Source organism: Hemicordylus capensis, chromosome 4 (assembly GCF_027244095.1).
Source record: "Hemicordylus capensis ecotype Gifberg chromosome 4, rHemCap1.1.pri, whole genome shotgun sequence".
Taxonomy (NCBI): Eukaryota; Metazoa; Chordata; class Lepidosauria; order Squamata; family Cordylidae; genus Hemicordylus; species Hemicordylus capensis.
The window spans coordinates 207,359,924-207,378,046 of NC_069660.1; the positions used below are offsets into that span (position 1 = coordinate 207,359,924).

Sequence of the window (18,123 nt, forward strand, 5' to 3'; positions counted from 1 at the left end):
ATGGTCATTTTCTCTCCCTGGGAAACCCTGGGAACTGTAGTTAAGGGTTAGATGGGGGAATCTCAAAAATAAAATTCTTAAAATGGTCACAAAATTACAATTCCCAGGTATCTTTGGGGGGAACCAAATAAGCTAAACATGCATAAAACAGATAAAAGTTTGCAAAGTAGATAATATGGCAGGAGAAGCTGCAGCTCCTGATCGTATTCTTCTTACTAAATTTGCAGGAACCTCTTTGCATCAATAGCCATCTTTATAAGTCAACACTCCTAGCTTAAAGGACATTCTGGATTCCCAAACTGACTAATTAGCTATATTAAGGATAATTATGTGTGCAACTGCTTTAGATATTAATTAGCAGCTCCTCTGAATTATTCAATAACTTGCTGTGAAGCAAAGCATCTTGCTGAAAGCAGAGTGAAGGCACATTATGATATAAGTATTCATTGTGATCTATGATGTAACTTTGAACTAAATTGATACATTTCAAAAAAAGATCTAAAGGTGATAATTCACTTGGTATTGGGGGAATCTCAGGCACTTTTGAAAGCTTTTTAAGAACAATTTTTAATCCTACACAGAGAGACTACAATAGCATAGCAAGATCCTGTTTTATTGGTAACTTCCCTATCCAAGTTTACCTTTATAAATTAAACTCTGACTTTACACAGGGTGCTTTTGCATAACATTTTTAGAAGAACCATTGATGTGAACTGTGTTTGCATGTAAATGTGTATGAGATAACATTAAAAAGTAATTTTCCAAATGTTCAAAATGACAGATCTCTCTGACCTGATGTCAATTCAAAAGGCACATGACTGAAAAGCAATAACTTTTTTTTAAAAAAGCATTACTTTCATACACACACCTAAATAAAAACGATCATGTTTTATAGATTCACATCTGCTGAAACAGAACTGAATATAACCCAAGGAATTAACATCATTTTTAAAATCTTCATTTAATAGCACAATGCTTTACAATCCTTATAACATTATAATTGAAATTGCAGAAGGAGGACATTCCTCCCATAATATTCAACTAAATTTCGAGTGGTCAGAGAAATACCTTCAGTTCCCAACACTGATCATTACTCTTTCTGCTCTTTTTTTGTCGCTAGCAGAAGCAGAATAGATTAAGTAAAATAAGTACATAATTTGCATGATCAATAAAGTTTGCAGAATCCAGCTCTTCTGAAAGTGGAATTTTGATTTTTGTTTTAATGCCAAGTATACACACTCTTAATTATATTCAATTAATATGCAAGCCTTTACACAAATGAATGCAATTCTAAATAAAATAAATGTACAAATAATGGCATACTCACCTGTGGCAAACTACCAAGTGATTTCCATGCGTCCCATTTGGCCTTGTTGACAAAGTCAAGCATACCTGGTTTTGGAGTATTGCAGGGACCCTGAGTAGCCTGCATGAAGAAAATGTATATGTACATCTGTATGTGTATGTATGTATATGTGTGTGTGTGTGCGCGCACACACACGCACACACCCACCCCTTTCAAATTAATCCATTCAATTAGCCAATGAACCAAAAAAACATGGAATCAGCCATAGTTAAACAGTAGAGAACTCCCTGAGCAGATCCAGAGGCATCTGGTTGGTCAGTGAGTGAAACAGAATGACAGACTAGAATCACCTTTGGTGATCATGTATTTATGATTGGAATTAGCTTACAGGAGACTACATGCACACACCCCAATGGGCATAGGCGGTGAATCCATGAGCTGTGCTGTCCATTGTCACAGGATGCCTCTGTGCTCAAGTTTCAATCAACATGTGAAGGTTAGGAGTGAAGCCAGCAGGTACAATCCCATTCCCACACCTCACACTCATTTTAATTTCTACTCTACTTGATTATCTATATGGAGTTTCAGTAGCTCTTTCCCGCCCGCCCGCCCACCCCCCGGAAGGAAAATGAGAGAAGGGCCCCTATTGCCAACACTGTTGGCAAGTAAGTAACAAATTGATAAATTGCAAACACATGGAGGATAATCATACACTGGAGATCAATTAGAAAGAGAGGCTTGTGATCTCCATAATGTAATGTCTTCATTTTTTTCATACCTTGTTTGACTCTGCTTTCGTTTACTGATGAAATTTAAGAAACAGACTCGAAGATTCAGGAGACAGAGAGGTAGAAAAATCAGAGTGGGGACCACAGCAAGAGCAGCAGAATAATTTTTTTTAAGTCTCTCTTGCTTTTTGGCCCTGGAATATGTGAAGGGATAATAAGTAGAAGTTCTCAAAGTATAACTAGACAGCTTGTCCTTCAGGGTACTGTCCTTAAAAAAAAAAGGTTGGAATCCCAGCAGATTAAGCTTCTCAAAAGCATAATATAACATCCAATATTTAATTTATATTAAAAATACTTAAACACTTCCCTTCCGAGGCTCAAGGGGACATAACCCAACTAATACTTTTGGAAACTGAAAATGTTTTGTTCATGTGAAGTTCTGTTTCACCAATCTCCCTTTCCTTCTTCAGCTCCCTAAAAATATGTCCCTGACATAAAAAGCGTAGCATGTAAAGATGTAAAGATGTTGCTTGGTGTATAGTTGTTTACTTAAGCTATTATGTAAACCGCTTTGGTAGGTTCACCTGAAAAGTGGTATATAAATGCCAAAAATAAAACAAAAGGGGGAAGCAAGAAATGTGTGGCTGTTATGACATCTTCCAAAGACATTCTGACTCCCTCCTGATGCATCCCTTTATTGCACGGGCTGTATATCTGAATGGCAACTCTATACACACTCCAAATACTAATTTAAACTAGTATTTGAGGTGCATGTAGACCTACTATTCAGATGAACAGTCCTCCCACATTATAAAGGTGTTGGAACGTTCATGGATTGATGTCAATGACAGGTGTACACTCTGTACATCCGCCTTTTAATGATATGGGCCAGGGAGGTATTGTTTGAACCAGTCCAGATATGTGGAGTTCTTTTTATGTGAAGTGTAGTACTCAGTTATAGGGGGCTCAGAATACTATGAAACCATGGTTAGTGCTAAGATTAGTTATGAATCCTTACCATGGTTTGAGCTTCCAGATATAAAAAACATAAACTATTATTTAAATCTGTTGGTCCGCTTTTGTTTCCCATCTGTTCAGGACTCAGTTATACAACATTGCAAATTCACTTCTATCAGCATGGTGCAGTAACCTCTCCAACGGTGATTTGTTTTATTTGTTTGTTTAACAAATTTCTATACCGACCCAAACTCACTTCTCTGGGGGGTTTACAATAAAAATAACATTAAAACAAAATTAAAACATTAAAACAATTTAAACTTTAAAACCTGTTAAAAGTGTTAACTATTAAAACTGTAATGACCAATTTATTCACAGACCAGTTAGTCAACAGCCTGTGAATTCAGGCATAACACAATGCCACAATTAGCACTAACTGTGGTTTACAAACCACAGTTTTAGATCCTGGTTTGTTGGCTCCAAACCATGGTTTATGGGCAGATTGGGGTTTAGACATAAAGCAAAATAATGGTTTAGCTAAGCAAAACCATAGTTTCATATTGTATCTGAACCCAGCCAGTGACTGAGTTCTTTTGTTACTTTGGAGAATCAAGAAGAGCAATATGGATAAAGAACAATTGGAAGAACAAGTACAAAAGTTTACTATGCTTGCTGAACCAGGATATTTGAAAACAAAACAGAACCAACCAACCACAAAAACCAAACTCCAGCCCCACACTTTATGCAAAGGATTGTGCACTTTAAGGAAACTTTTGGATAATCTGTAGAATTGTACACTGCTATTCTCCCAATCTGTTCTTTTTAAATATAGCTATATTTTCAAAATGCAAATGGTCATATCTACCTGCTTAAACAATGCATATAGCTTCAGCTTTACTTCATCACCAGGGTCGTCTTTCAAAAGATTTACTTGTTCCTTTGCCTTTTCAAAGTCTTCCTGGCTGAACTGCATAGTAGGCTTAGTTGTATGTAACTGTAGTGCAGGAAAATGAAGAGCATACACTGTACTGCTGGAAAGGGGAGGAAAGAAAAAAGAAAAAAAACCCCTCAGATCAAGCCAGTTATCCAATTAAAATATTTAGAAAATAATGAACACTAGGATTACTTATTATATGTTTAAAAGGTCACAAATTGTCATCAGTGCAAAGTTCAGAAAACAATAGAGAGGTTCCATTAAAATCACAGCAAAAGCTCAGTTTGGCATTACTTGGAGTAGAATTAACCTTTGGACACGATTATCTAACCCAGTCCTTTATGTAAATGTTGAACTCCGAAGTTTGTCAGGACACTACCAAGAGAGAAAAATATATACATGCTAGGGTTAGTTACCAGTTGGAAGGGGTGGGTGGGAGAAATCCCAGCCTGACCGGGTTTTCCCCGGTCAGATTCTGGTACAGAAACCAGAATAGTAAAGAGAGACAAGGCTGTTTTTCTCCCTGTCAAAGGGTATTTTTAAAAAGCTATATGGTAAAATATATTTACCTGTCTGCTTATTTAGAATAGGTGTTGTTTGCATTGGATTCTCCCCTGGGATGAACAAACTGCTGGACTCCACTTTTAGATCTGCCATAAACGAATGGACTTTGCTCTTGGCTCCTCCACAATGCGCTCCACCCCCTCAACCCAGAGAGTTCCAACCTGATACTGTGTGCAGGACCAGAAACTTTTGATTCAAGAACTGGCCATAATTTATCACGCAATGAAATGACATGTAAATAAAACAGGAGTAGAGAATCTCATCACTTCAATTTAAAAAATAAATTGTACTTCAGTGCACTTTGAGTTAAACCCGGACTGAGATGAGCATGGTTAGAAACAGAACTACCATTCTCCTCAATACATTTATTTAACTTCCAACAAATTGCAAGGGGGGGTGGGTGGGAATGTTTCTATATCAAAGGAAGATGTGCCCTGTAAGTCCAAAAGTATCTCAGAAATAACACCCTTTGAAAATTTTCCCCACCCTTTTTATAATGATCCCTTTGTCACTTTCTTCTGTCTAAAACTCAGTTGCTTTTGAAATAATTAAGGTAGAACCTAAGAGTAGCCCTGCTGGATCAGGCCCAAGGCCCATCTAGTCCAACATCCTGTTTTACACAGTGGCCGACCAGATACTGTTGGAAGCCTACAGGCAGAAGTTGAGGGCATGCCCTCTCTCCTGCTCTTACTCCACAGCAACTGGCACTCAGAGGCATCCTGCCCCTGAGGCTGGAGGTGGCCTATAGCCGTCCGACTAGTAGCCATTGATAAACCTCTTCTCCATGAAGTTATCCAAGCCCCTCTTAAAGCCATCCAGGTTGTTTGCTGTTACCACATCTTGTGGCAGAGAATTCCACAAGTTGATTATATGTTGTATGAAAAAGTACTTCCATTTGTTGGTCCTAAATTTCCTGGCAATCAATTTCATGGGATGACCCCTGGTTTTAGTGTTATGTGAGAGGGAGAAGAATTTCTCTCTATCCACCTTCTCCACACCATGAATGATTTTATAGACCTCTATCATGTCTCCACGCAGTCATCTTTTTTTCTAAATTAAATAGCCCCAGGTGTTGTAGCCTTGCCTCATAAGAAAGGTGCTCTAGGCCCCTGATCATCTTGGTTGCCCTCTTCTGCAGCTTTTCCAGTTCTACAATGTCCTTTTTTAGATGTGTTGACCAGAATTGTAAGCAGTACTCCAGGTGTGGCCACACCATAGTTTTGTAGAAGGGCATAGTTTTGTAGAAGAACAAATGAAAAGCCATCTGAAATACCACACCTGAAGCTATTTTGCAAAGGTGCCTTTCCATTAGTGGAAAGTCTCTTTCTCCCATGGAAGGGCTGTTTCACACATAGCAGAAAGGTGTTACATGAGAAAAGTGTGCTCAAATCCTGATGAATTTCTCCATTCCTTTTCCGTCTGCTGGAATGTATATGCTACTGTCTGTATCTTCCTCATTCACTATGGCTGGCATTCAGACTAACCTTTCGTGCATATACACCAAGTTTTTTTCCATTGCATGGGGAGGACAATTTTCGATGACCTCCTCCTTCCCTCTCTAGACACTTGACCCTCCTGAAACTATCTTCCTGAGTTGGAAGACCATCAGGAAGATAGTTTGGGGAGGTACAGGAAGCTGCAAAAATTGTACCTCTAGAACAGAAATACCTGGCACTTTAGCAGAAAGTTGTGAAGTTTATAAGGATAAGTTTAGTGATAGTTGCTTTCCTTTTATTATTATTATTTTAAAAATAATTGGTTATTTCCAAATGTAAAAATCTTATTAGCTGTTTTCTCTTTTGTATGCAGTTTCTGCATTTTTCATTTTTATCTTTCTTATTTTTTATGACTGCAATCCATTTTAATTTAAAGAAAAATTGTACATATTTAAGTTAATTTTTACTTTTTTCAACTACATTCTAACATCATCCTCGTGACAATATTCAAATTATTCCCCTTTGACTCCCACATTGTTCAAACATATTCCCTATATTCTTTATTCCTCTTGCTCTCAGGCTAGTTCATTAAAATTCTGAGCAGTTAGCCTTATGTACCTCATTAGACACTGAAGTAACAGCTTTAAAATAATTTCCTTTATCTCCATATAGTACCACAAGCTTCTATTCTGCAGTTAATCCCTAATTAATAAATAAAGACATCCTTGGCTTTTAGATGTCATTTCCTAACAGCATGATGATGAACTGTCCCATAACAGAATATACCATCTCTATTCCCCAAGGCATTCACTTAAGAGGCTATTGACCTTCCAAGATGCCAGACAGAATCAAAGCAATTTTCTAAAAGGCTAATAAAAGCTCTAATCCAATACAAAGAGTTTTCAAAAATCTGCACAGAATGAGGGACCGGTTAGCTGGGAAACTGCAGGCAAACTGCACGTGAGAGTAATTACCTGCATGATAGTTAGAGATGTGCAAACTGGTTCAGGGGTTCAGTTCGGGGTCAAACTGAACCCCGCCCCCGGTTCCGTCCAGACCGGAACTGAACCCCTGCACCAGTTCGCAAACTTTTTTAAAAAAATTGGTTTGGTTTTTTTAGTACCTCTAGCCCCTTGGGGGGGCTTCCTAAAGGCCACGGGGGAGCGGGATCTGTTCCCCCTCCCCCCGCCAGCCTCGTTTATCACTGCCACGGCCCGTAAAATAATTCTTTTTGGCCCGTTCGGGCCTCTGTTATTCAGCGCGGTGGCCATTTTGCCTGCCGCTGCGCATGGTCAAATGGCCTCTGTGAGGCCTGGCATGGCCCAGGGCCTTGCAGAAGCCATTTGAGCATGTTCGGTGGCCGTTTTAAAAAAAAGGTAAAAATGGCCATTGCGCATGCCCAAATGACCTCTGCGAGTCCTGGGGCCATGCCAGGCCTCACAGAGGCCATTTGACCATGCGCAGCAGCAGGCAAAATGGCCACCGCGTTGAATAACAGAGGCCCGAACGGGCCAAAAAGAATTATTTTACGGGTCGTGGCAGTGATAAACGAGGCTGGCGGGGGGAAGGGGAACCTTCACAGAGGCCTGGGGCCTCACAGAGGCCATTTGAGCATGTGCGGCAGCACACAAAATGGCCGCCACACCGAGCTTACAAGGCTCGAATGGGCCAAAAAAGATTATTTTATGGGCCACGGCAATGCTAAATGAGGCCGGTGGGGGTAGGGGAGACCTTCACGGACACCCCCACCCCCACGGCCTTTAGGAAGCCCCCCGAAGGGGCTAAAGGTACTAAAAAAATATTTTGAATTAAAAAAATTCGCAAACCCCCCAGACCGGGGGTGGGGGGTGGGGTGTTCAATGGAGGCCAGACCAAACTGGCCTGGTCAGGTTCGAGTGCAGTTCGCACTTGAACCAAACTAGGCTAGCCAGTTCCATGCACACCCCTAATGATAGTGACTCTCTGCTTGCCAAATTGATCTTTGACCTGAACCAAGATGATAAACAGCCAGTTCCTCAGGCATATAGCACCAAAAGGGGGGGGTACTCAGCAGCACTACAAAGGCTACTTAGCTCTGGCGTGGCATAACTGGCTGTGACCACACTGATTTTTCTCTCAGATGATACTAGGAAGCCATCAAGAGCAGCACTGAGTAGGATGATAGCACTTTCACAGACACTATAGAGCTTGGGGTGGCAAAGCAGGGAAGCAAGCTGCCTCAGAAGCAAGAGTTCGAATCACAGCTGGTGTGCTTCCCAGACTGTGCCTAGTAAATATGTATGTAGTCACCTATACCAGGCAGCAGCAATATAGGAAGGTGCTAGAGGTGCTCAGTTCAGTGACAACAGCAAAGGCATCATCTCATACTGTGTGGGAGGAAGGCAATGGTAAACCACTCCTGTATTCTACCAAGAAAACCACATGGCTCTGTAGTTGCCAGGAGTTGACACTGACTCGACAGCACAATCTTTCCTTTATAGATCTTGCAGCTATGTAACTGCCAGATCCTTAAGTATTACCCCTATCTATAATTTTATAAATTATAATGTAAATAACATTTTAAAAAAGGATGTACTAGTCTTTTTAAATTTTGGGGAGTTATTTTTAATAGGCTACTAGTGTAGTCCTTTCCATCAGAGAGAGCTGGATACATCCTTGGTTGTAGGGATGTGCACAAACCTGTTTGGATTTGTAATAAAAGGGGCCTCTGATCAGGTTTGAACATCCAGCAGTTCAGAAGGTTCAAAGGCAGGGGGGATAAATTTAAGGGCGAGGGAGGTTGCATTTACCCCCCACACACACACCAGCCGTGTTTCCCCCACCGGTGCTCACTTAAAAACTGGTCCAGCAGGGTGACAGCATACCTCCCTGCCGCCCCATCCTCTCCTTGGACTGGAAGTAACCTGTGCAAGTGCGCATATTGGCACACATGTGCATGTTGCACTCGTGCGCATGTCGGGGGGGCATGTGACATGCACGGGGAACTTCCGGTCACTTCCGGTCTGAGGAGAGGGCAGGGAGGTACACTGCTGCCCCGCTGGACCGATTTTTAAGTGACAGGGGAAACATAGCAGGGGGGATAAATACCTCCCCCACCCTTAAAGTTATCTCCCCCACCTTAAAACCAGCCCCCGCCAGTTCCGTGTACATGCCTACTTGGTTGTCCTCAAACATCTCAGTTGGCTTTGGCTCATCAATTTAAAAGTTTAAATAGTAACTTGTATAGTCATGTGGCTTCTTGACATGCTTGGCAAGCTGATATGTACTCTGCTTCTGTGGATGAAAGCGCAACAATTGACTGCTTCTAGCTAGTCCAACTGATGGCTCTATCTCCATAGAAAAACAGGTGTCCGCTTCTGGACTTGCACTCAGTTCTGACTTCAGCTCAATCTGCATCCATGCATCCCACTAGTCTGGGGTTGCTGCTTGCTGGTATCATGCGTTTGAAATGCGCTGTACCCTTCAGGTACCTTCCCAGCCTTTTGACTGAGGCCCAGTCATTCAGCTCAGAATTCCCACTAGAGATGTGCAAATTGATTCAAGCTTGAATAAGGGTGATTCAAACTCGAATCAAATCACCCCTAAAATGGAGGGCCTGATTCAAGTTCGAATTGAATAACCCCTGGTTTGACTCAAGTTGATTCAAGTGATTAGAGCACTACTTTTTCTGGGGAGAGCTGGTCTACCAATTGGGGTCAGTAGGTAGATCAGCCCTCTGCCCGAGCTTACCAGGTCATCCCGCCTAGGAGGACTGGTCTACCGTAGCCCAGTCCTTTAAAACAGGCCAACATGCTAAGACCAGAGCGGAAGGGTGGTCTACCCGCCGACTCCAATTGGTAGACCAGCTCTCCCTGGAAAAACAGCACCATTTTGAGGCCTGTTTTTTCAAGGAGAGCTGGTCTACCAATTGGAGTCAGCAGATAGACCAACCCTCCATTCTGGACATAGTGCATCGGCCCACCTCAGAGGATTCATCTAACTTAATTCAGGGCGGAGGGCTGGTCTACCCACCAACCCCAATTGTTAGACTAGATGGCCCCTGAAAAAATGGTTCTCGAATCACTCAAATCGATTCAAGTGATTTGAGGTTGATTTGTCAAAACAGCTAGCTGGCTGTTTCAATGAATCAATTCGAGGATTTTGCAATTTGATCTGAGCTTGAATTGAATTGCAAAATCCAATTTGTGCACATCTCTAATTCCCACTATTGCAGCTATGTCTGGCCTTGTGACTCTTGCTATGTACAGAAGTTTCCCAACTGCTCTTCTGTATAGAAAGAATCTGGTTATAACCAGATGCTACTTATAACCTATAAAGCCTAAATAGCATAGGCCCAGGGTATTTAAGAGAACATCTTCACTGTGAGCCCCCATCACCCACTGAGATAGTCCAGAGAGGCTTGTCTGCATTGCCACCAGCTCGTCTCGTGGCTACAAAGGGACGAGTCTTCTCAGTTGATGCCCTGAGACTCTGGAATGTGCTCCCTGCTGAAATAAGAGCCTCCCCATCTCTGCTAACTTTTAAAAAGTCGCTAAAGACACATTTATTTACCCAAGCCTTTTAACTAGACTTGTGGTTTTAAATTGTTTTAAGGTTTTAATTTCTGTTTTAATTTGTTTCTGTTGCCCAGAGACGAAAGTTGGTGGTGATATACAAATACAATACATACATAGAAACAGACACAGACAAATTTATCACCACTCTCCAATGGTGCACTGACCTCATTGGCTTCTCTCTGTTACTTCTTCTTCTTCTTCTTCCTGTGGATGGTAATGGCGTACCAGGACCGTGTGGTCCCACTAACGCCACCTACTGGAAGTCCAGTAAAGAGCTTAAGCGTTCTCTCTGTTACAATAATAGGATATCGTGTTTCTGATTGAGAAGGTGACTTACATCCTCTTCTCTTTCTATTTGAATTCCAAGATAATAGGAAATGCTTCCTAGTTCTTTCACTATGTCTTTGTTCAGGTACTCCACAATCTCATGACTGTCTTGTTTCTCATCATAACATATAATCAAGTCATGAACAAAAATCAAAATGTAAATCCATCTGTTGTTATTGATTATTAAGTATAGGCAGAGGCCAGCCTTTCCTTGCATGAAACCCTCCTTGAGTGCTGGTTCAGTTTGTTCAGTTTGAAACTGGTTCAGTTTCTCATTCCATGGTCTAGCAGCTTGCTTCAAGTGATAGATGCTTTTCAGGAGTTTGCATACAAGCCTCTCTTTTCTAGGTTCTTCAAATCCGGGTAGCTGCTCCATTTAGATGTCTTGCTCTATTTCCCCATGCAGAAATGCAGTTTCACATCTAGGTGATCAACTTGCATCTTCCTTGCAGCTTGCTGCTGCTGTGCTGAGAAGTATTCTTATTGAAATATGCTTCATGACAGGTGCAAATGTCTCATCATAGTCTTCACCATATTTTTGAGAGTATCCTTTGGCTATTAAACTGGCTTTGTAGCACTCAGTGAAGCTATTTTCACGATCACTGGAAAGTGGGCTAAGAGAGCTTAGCCCGCTTTCCAAGGATCGTGGGAACCACCAGGCTCGCAGGCGGGCCCTGTGCTCCCAAAGCGGCTAGCCTGCCTAACTACCCCTCTCCTAAAACAAGGTTAACAGAGCCAGCGCTCCATTAACCTCATCTGTTTGCTTGTGTGTTGCTGCGGCACACAGTGACACATGAGTAGACCCCCAGCCGAGCTCGGGAGTCTCTCCAGAATGCCCCATGGGCTCATGCAAGGCATCCTAGAACTTCCGGGGGGGGCAGAAGTTCCAGGATGCCTCACATGAGCACGTGGGGCATTCTGGAGAGACCCCCAACCGGGCCAAGCTCCACGGCAGGAGCTTTTCCCGGCGGGTAGACCGGGCCTCCGGCGATCGGCGTCCTTTGTGGCGCGCGCATGCGCACGCGCAAAGCCTCAGTAGCCTCCAGGACTTCAAAGTGAGAGGAGCTCTGTTTGGTAGCTCCTCTCTTTGTTTACAACAGCATCGGGTGAGGACTCGGGCGGGCTGGCGGGCGGCTGGGAGGGAGGGAGGGAGGGAGGGCTGGCGGGCGATGGCGGCAGTGGTAGCGGTAGCGGTAGCTTTTGCCTTAATCTGCTCGTGGTGGGGGGGGGGCGGCGGCAGCGGAGGCGGCTGGTTTCCAGTGCCCCCATTACTCTGTGAAATACGGCCTCTGGCGGGGGCAAAGAGGCGGGAGGGGTAAGCAAGCCCTCCCCACCCTTAAAGAAATACCCCCCACCCGGACCCAGACCAGCCAGGTCCGAACCGGTCCGGCAGTTCAGAGGCCTTTAGAATGGCCTCCGGACCGGTTCAGACACACCCCTACATTCCTTATCTTAAATAGATTTGCAATTGTGCCACTATCAACAACTAGATTCCTATAGTCATGTTTGCAATTACTTCCAACATCACTTTCAGAAGGTTCAAGGAGTACAAAAATTTCTGAGTGTATTCCATACCCCTTTCCTGCTTTTTCCTTTGAATCCCTGTTAGCCCTGTTTTTCTAGTTTGGAGAGACTCTGGGTGTTGAGTCATCCCTCTTGGAATTTCTTTCAGCAGCTCTGCTGTGGCCAGGGCCTTTGTTCTGAGGACAATTCACTTGCAGATGGCCTGGCATTCTATACAGCCAACACACCTTGTTCTTTTGTTTGGTTTCAAATGCTGTAACTTTATTCTTTGGGTCAGAGACTGCACTAGAGGCTGCCTCTGACCTCATATCAAAATCCTGAAGTCTAGAAATCACAAATTCCAAATCAACTTCCTCTTTTGATTCCAAAGCAAAAAATATCACTTGTAATCTCTCAGGCAGACTATTCAAAATAAACCCAAGAATTGTTTCATCTGGGAGTCTTACATTTCCTTGTGCACATTTCCTTGAAATGTCTAGGATTTAATTAACATGCTCAGTTAAATTCTGACCTTCTCTGAATTTCATATTACACAGTCAGATCAACACTAGTATCAGTTGTCTTTCTAGCATACAGGAATTTTAAAGTCTCCCAAGCTTCCTTAGCCCCTGGTGGCGCAGTGGTAAACCAGAGCCCCTGGTGGCGCAGTGGTAAACCAGAGCCCCTGGTGGCGCAGTGGTAAAACTGCCACCCTGTAACCAGAAGCTTACAAGTTCGATCCTGACCAGGGGCTCAAGGTTGACTCAGCCTTCCATCCTTCCGAGGTCGGTAAAATGAGTACCCAGAATGTTGGGGGCAATATGCTAAATCATTGTAAACCGCTTAGAGAGCTTTGGCTATAGAGCGGTATATAAATGTAAGTGCTATTGCTATATTGCTATTGCTTAGCTATCCTAGACTTTCACAAATGCACAATGACTGGGTCACTCATGTGCAAGCAGATGAGTCTGTAGACTTTTCTATTTTTAGCATCCCATGTTGCTTGTTCTCCAGCTGCTTCACGTCTATCCTCTTCCAGGACGCTTTCCAGTTCCTAAGCCATGAGAAAGGACTCCATTCTGAATGACCATATTTCAAAATTAAATCCACCCAGTCTCAGGATAACTGGCTGCCCCTGTACTGCAGGCTCCATGGTGGAAACGTTCTCTCTGCCTTTTCTCTATAACTCCGTTCCAGTCAAGCAGGTTTTCCACTTACTTACTATGCCTCTTTGTCTGCTTTCCCTGGGCTTTGTTTGCCTTTGAGTGTTTTCTCTAGATTCTCTGGGTTCACTGGGCCTATAAACCTGTTAGAGAGCTTGGAAGGAAGATTTATCTATCCCAGCTGCAGAAGGAGTGCACAGGTAAGGATAGCACTGCTAATTAATACTGTCTGCAGACATGGAGTTAAAGTTCTAAATAAAGTAGTTTATTTAGGAAATCCAACAGAAAGATAGATAAGGCCTACTTGCCTTGCTCCTAGCTACATACAGGAACAAGAGAAGGAGTAGAAGGAAGTCTCTCTCTCCAGGTGAGAGAATGAAAACTGATACTATCAGTCTAACAAAAGGGAAGTAGAGTAGAGAAAGCAAAGTCAGAGGGGGATTCCCTTGCCCACTATTTCTACCCCTAGTGGTCAATAGGGTTGCTGGTGTTAAGAGTCGATGCCATCAGGAGCTGCATCTCCAATAAATACTCCATCCAAACTGCAGTTACAACACTGTTGACTTTCTACCTCTCTCTTCTAGCTACTGTTCATGTATATGACCCACATAAACTAATATAACCAAAAGTCAAAACTGGTTTATGTGAACATTCTCCAGATATTCGCTAGTTAAAATTAATTTCGGCAAATCATTCATCCTTTTCAACTCTTATTTCAGAAAAGGAATCTCTTTGCTCCTTTTTCTCCAGGCGTGTAAATTCACAGCCAGATCTCATGGTGCATAATCTTATTACAGATAATCCTATCAAATGAACAGCATGCCTGCAAGACAATCTGGTCAATATATTCTTAAGCAGAAAAACAGCGTTTCTTTCATCCTTTTAATGATCTTTCCCCAGGCCCATGTTCTATAGTGTCAAGATTTTTGTCAAGAAAGTCTTTTCTATTAAAAGATAATACTTTAATAATCAATTAGTTGGTCCATAGTCATCTTGTTTTGGCTATTTTGTGTCTCTATGCAATTAAGAAGCATAAAAATAACTAGCTCTGACATGCACCTTCTCCTCTGCAGCTCCTGCCCTCTGAAAAAATAACCGAAACTGCCTTATTTTTGCTTCCAGCTCCTTTGACATCATCTTATCTCTCCAGTTCTAATTTCCTTCTTTTTTGACTATGTATTTTAAAATTATTTTCATTTAAGAGGATGCCATTAATATGAAGGGCCTATGGAAAAACTAGTATTTACTCAGAGTAAGAATGAGGCAGCATAACTTTTAATCACATATAGCTGAAAAACAAGCATTTCAAATTAAGATTTGTTTCTGAAATTATTGGAGTTGCAAGCTGTTTTTCTAACTTTGGATCTTAAAAATACTGGGTCCTTGTGGGGTCAAGGGGTACAACTAGGGCAAAAGGCAGAACCTAACAAGTTGGGTTGAAACCAGGGCAGAATCCAATGGGTTGGGGGTTAGAGCTAGGACAGAGCAGGCCCTGATATTGGTTTCCTGATAAGGCATCAGTTTTATAGGTCTGACCAGTTAGGAAAGACTTATTTGCATGTCAGACTAGAAAGACAGTGGCTGGTTGGTAACCCTAATACATTGCTAGACTATTATATCTGATAAATAGCTCCATTATGCAGTCAGCACAACTGGGAACAAAATGGCTACAATAGTGGCCGATAGCATATCACTTACCTACAGAATGTATAGGTAAGTGATAAGTACTAAACTGATTCCCACGAGCAGGACTTATTTCCCCCACATATATTGCTAATGAAGTACATGTCAAGCCCTATCCACACCGTGCTTTACCAAATGGAGGTAACAGAACAGAAGCACCGTGGTGATTGGGCAATGGGAATTCCATATGCAGAAAGGGAGGAGGAGCCTGTGATGGTTAAGGTCAGTTGGAATGTAACTGTTACTCGACAGAAGATGTGCTTGACTGCAGAGAAGAGAAGAATCTATCTATATATTTCTCTTAGGTGTACCCGTCACTAATCCCATGCATGGCAGCTCTTGCAGGAGTTTGCAAGCAGCTGCTGGAAAGCGATGGGGATGGGCGAGGGGGAAGAAAATGGCAGTGGTGACAGCCAGGCTGGGGGCCTGGTGGGGGGGGGGGGGAAGACAGTGGAAAACAGCAGACAGAGAAGGCGGTGGAGGCGGGGCAGGAAGAAAACAGCGGTGGGGAAGTGGAGGCCAACTAGAGGCACAGATGCTCTGAATCTGGACCAGCTAGTGTGTGTGTGTGTGTGTGTGTGTGTGTGTGTGTGTGTGTGTGTGTGTGTGTATGAATAGTGAGCAATGGGCAGGGGTCTGCAAAGAGAGGGGTAGTGAGGCAGGAAAGAGTCCCTTAAGGAGAAGAAGGCTACCACTGTGCAAATAAGATGAGGAAACAAGATGAACAAGATCTGTTAACTCGGGAATGGAGGGGGGAGGGAGAGGGGAGGGAGAGAAGGGAGGGGGGAAAGACAGGCATGAATGGAAGGGAGAAGAGTGAGTGGGGGGAGAGAGAGGGAGGGAGGGAGGGCGTGCACGGGTCAGGCCTGTTCCTGTCAGTGGCCTGAGGAAAACAAGCGGCCATGGCGGTGGCAGTGAGGAAGGGCCCTGTCTACCGCTGCTGCTGCTGCTTGAGCCTACCAAGGCCATTGGCAGAGGGAGGCAGGCAGGTGAGGGACAGGCTTGGGACTGTCAGTATCCTGAAGGGAACAGGCAGCCATGGCGGTGGCGGCAGCAACAAGGAAGGGCCCAGTCAACCGCTGCTGCTGCTGCTGTTGCGGATAGGAGCAGGAGCAGGGCTCAGGTGAGGAGGTCTCTGGGGTTAGGGGGCTGCAACTTGGCCAATCAGCACTGGCAACGTTGCAGCTGCGACAAAAAGGGCTGAGGGGGATGGAGCAGCGACCAAGAGGAGTAAGGGGAATGGAAGCAACAGGATGGAGGAGGAGGAGCAGGAGCACAGCTCAGGTGAGGATGGAGAGATCTCTGAGGTGAGGGGAGCAATCAAGTACTAGCGCGCAGATGCTCTGTGCATGTTATGCTTTTATTTATTTTATTTATTTTATTTATTTATTGTATGCCACTCAATTGATCAGTGTCCTCAAAGTGGTTTACAAAAAAGAAAAAAGAAACAAAATCAAAAACAATAAAAAGAAAATAAACACACAACTCTAAAACAATTAAAACAGCTGGTAAGCTGATACAGAGCTAGCAGAAGTCAAGGGAAAGGAGCATTGGTCACTTACCATGAAGGCTTCTTCTTGCTGCTGGAGTTGAGGACATCTCACTTGAGTTATCCTCCCAGCATGCTCCAGAGGGCAGGACAAAATTAATTAAGCAAAGCCTTTAAGATAGCCCCTCCCAGTTTGGTTAGCCAAGCCAAACTTCTAGAAGGAAGAAATAAATACAAAAGGTAACAGAAGACACAAATACAAGAGGAATGCATACCAGTAGCTGTGGACACCCATGGTGGGTTGAGATGTCCTCAACGCTAACAGCAAGAAGAAGCTTGCACGGTAAGTGACCAATGCTCCTTTCTCAGCTGCTGGGTGAGAACATCTCATGTGGGACATGAAACAGCTGAAAGACCCAGGGAGGGAGTATCCCCGGCTACTGGGGTGGAAGCACATGTTGTAGCACATAGCAGCCTGAGAGGAACAAATAAAATCCAGCTTGCAGTGAACATGGAAGGAGAAGACCATGTTGCTGCTCTGCAAATGTCTTCCAATGGGGTGTTTGTTGAGAATGCAGCAGAGGTGGCCGCCAAACAAGTGGAGTGAGCCGTGATCTGAAGTGGAGTAGGGAGATTCTGCACTTTGTAGGCCAGTGAAATGCACGCCTTGATCCATCTGGCCAGGGTCGAAGCAGAGACTTGTTGACTAGGGATGTGCGAAACGTTTTGGATACAAAACGTTTTGCACCCAAAACAGCCTTTTTTGGGTGTTTTGTAGACAAAACAAAACACCCACTTTCCAGATACAAAAGTTTTGTATACAAAACAAAACGTCCCTGTTTCAGCTACAAAACGTTTTGTTGTTTCGGACCTCCATTTTGTGGTGATCCCTGAGTCAGTCTCCATTTTGTGTTTGACATCTCTTTGAATTTCCCACCCGTCCAGCCTTCTGATCGGTGACCTAAATCATGGGCTGACCTGCTGACAATTCCCTCCTTGTTCCTCATTGGCTCTTTTGCTTCTTGCCACTCTTTACTGACCCCACATTGGCCAGGGGAAGGATTGCTAACCCATGGGGTGCTGGGTTCTGTTGATTCTGTGGTGTTCTGAGTGTAGATTTTCTGGTAGCATATGAGAGTGGATTCTTGTTTTTCACTGAAAATCTCATATGCTACCAGAGAATCTACAATGAACACCTTAGAAACAACGAAACCCAGTACCCCACGGGCTTGTGGGTATGGGGGTGCTTGGCACCCTATGTGCCCTACACAACCCCTCACTCTGGGCAACCCCAGTGCCACCAAGTGGAATTATGGGGCTGCTGAAACCTAAACCTCCATTATTCCCTATGGGAGAAATCTTAGACACGTAAACTTCATCAAATCACAAAATACCAGCCCTTTGCCCAATTTCTTTGAAATAATTCTGGAAGTTTCCTTGCCCCCATTGGGCACTACCACCCACCACACTCCGCTCT

General features: G+C 43.4%; 1 protein-coding gene across 8 annotated transcripts in view; it reads right to left on the reverse strand.

Moving 5' to 3' along the window:
* The window catches only part of ECI2 (enoyl-CoA delta isomerase 2), a 78,761-nt gene that overhangs the window by 32,309 nt on the left and 28,329 nt on the right, over positions 1-18,123 (reverse strand). For 5 of the 8 annotated variants that reach the window (XM_053247122.1, XM_053247128.1, XM_053247126.1 and 2 more), the window contains exons 2-3: positions 3,857-4,022; positions 1,328-1,426 (exon numbers count right to left, since the gene is read on the reverse strand). In XM_053247122.1, the coding sequence (XP_053103097.1) occupies positions 1,328-1,426; positions 3,857-4,022 (265 nt within the window). Of the gene's footprint in view, positions 1-1,327; positions 1,427-3,856; positions 4,023-4,494; positions 4,516-10,645; positions 10,666-18,123 lie in introns of those variants that run through there. The other 3 variants (XM_053247125.1, XM_053247129.1, XM_053247123.1) reach the window with 3 other exon arrangements.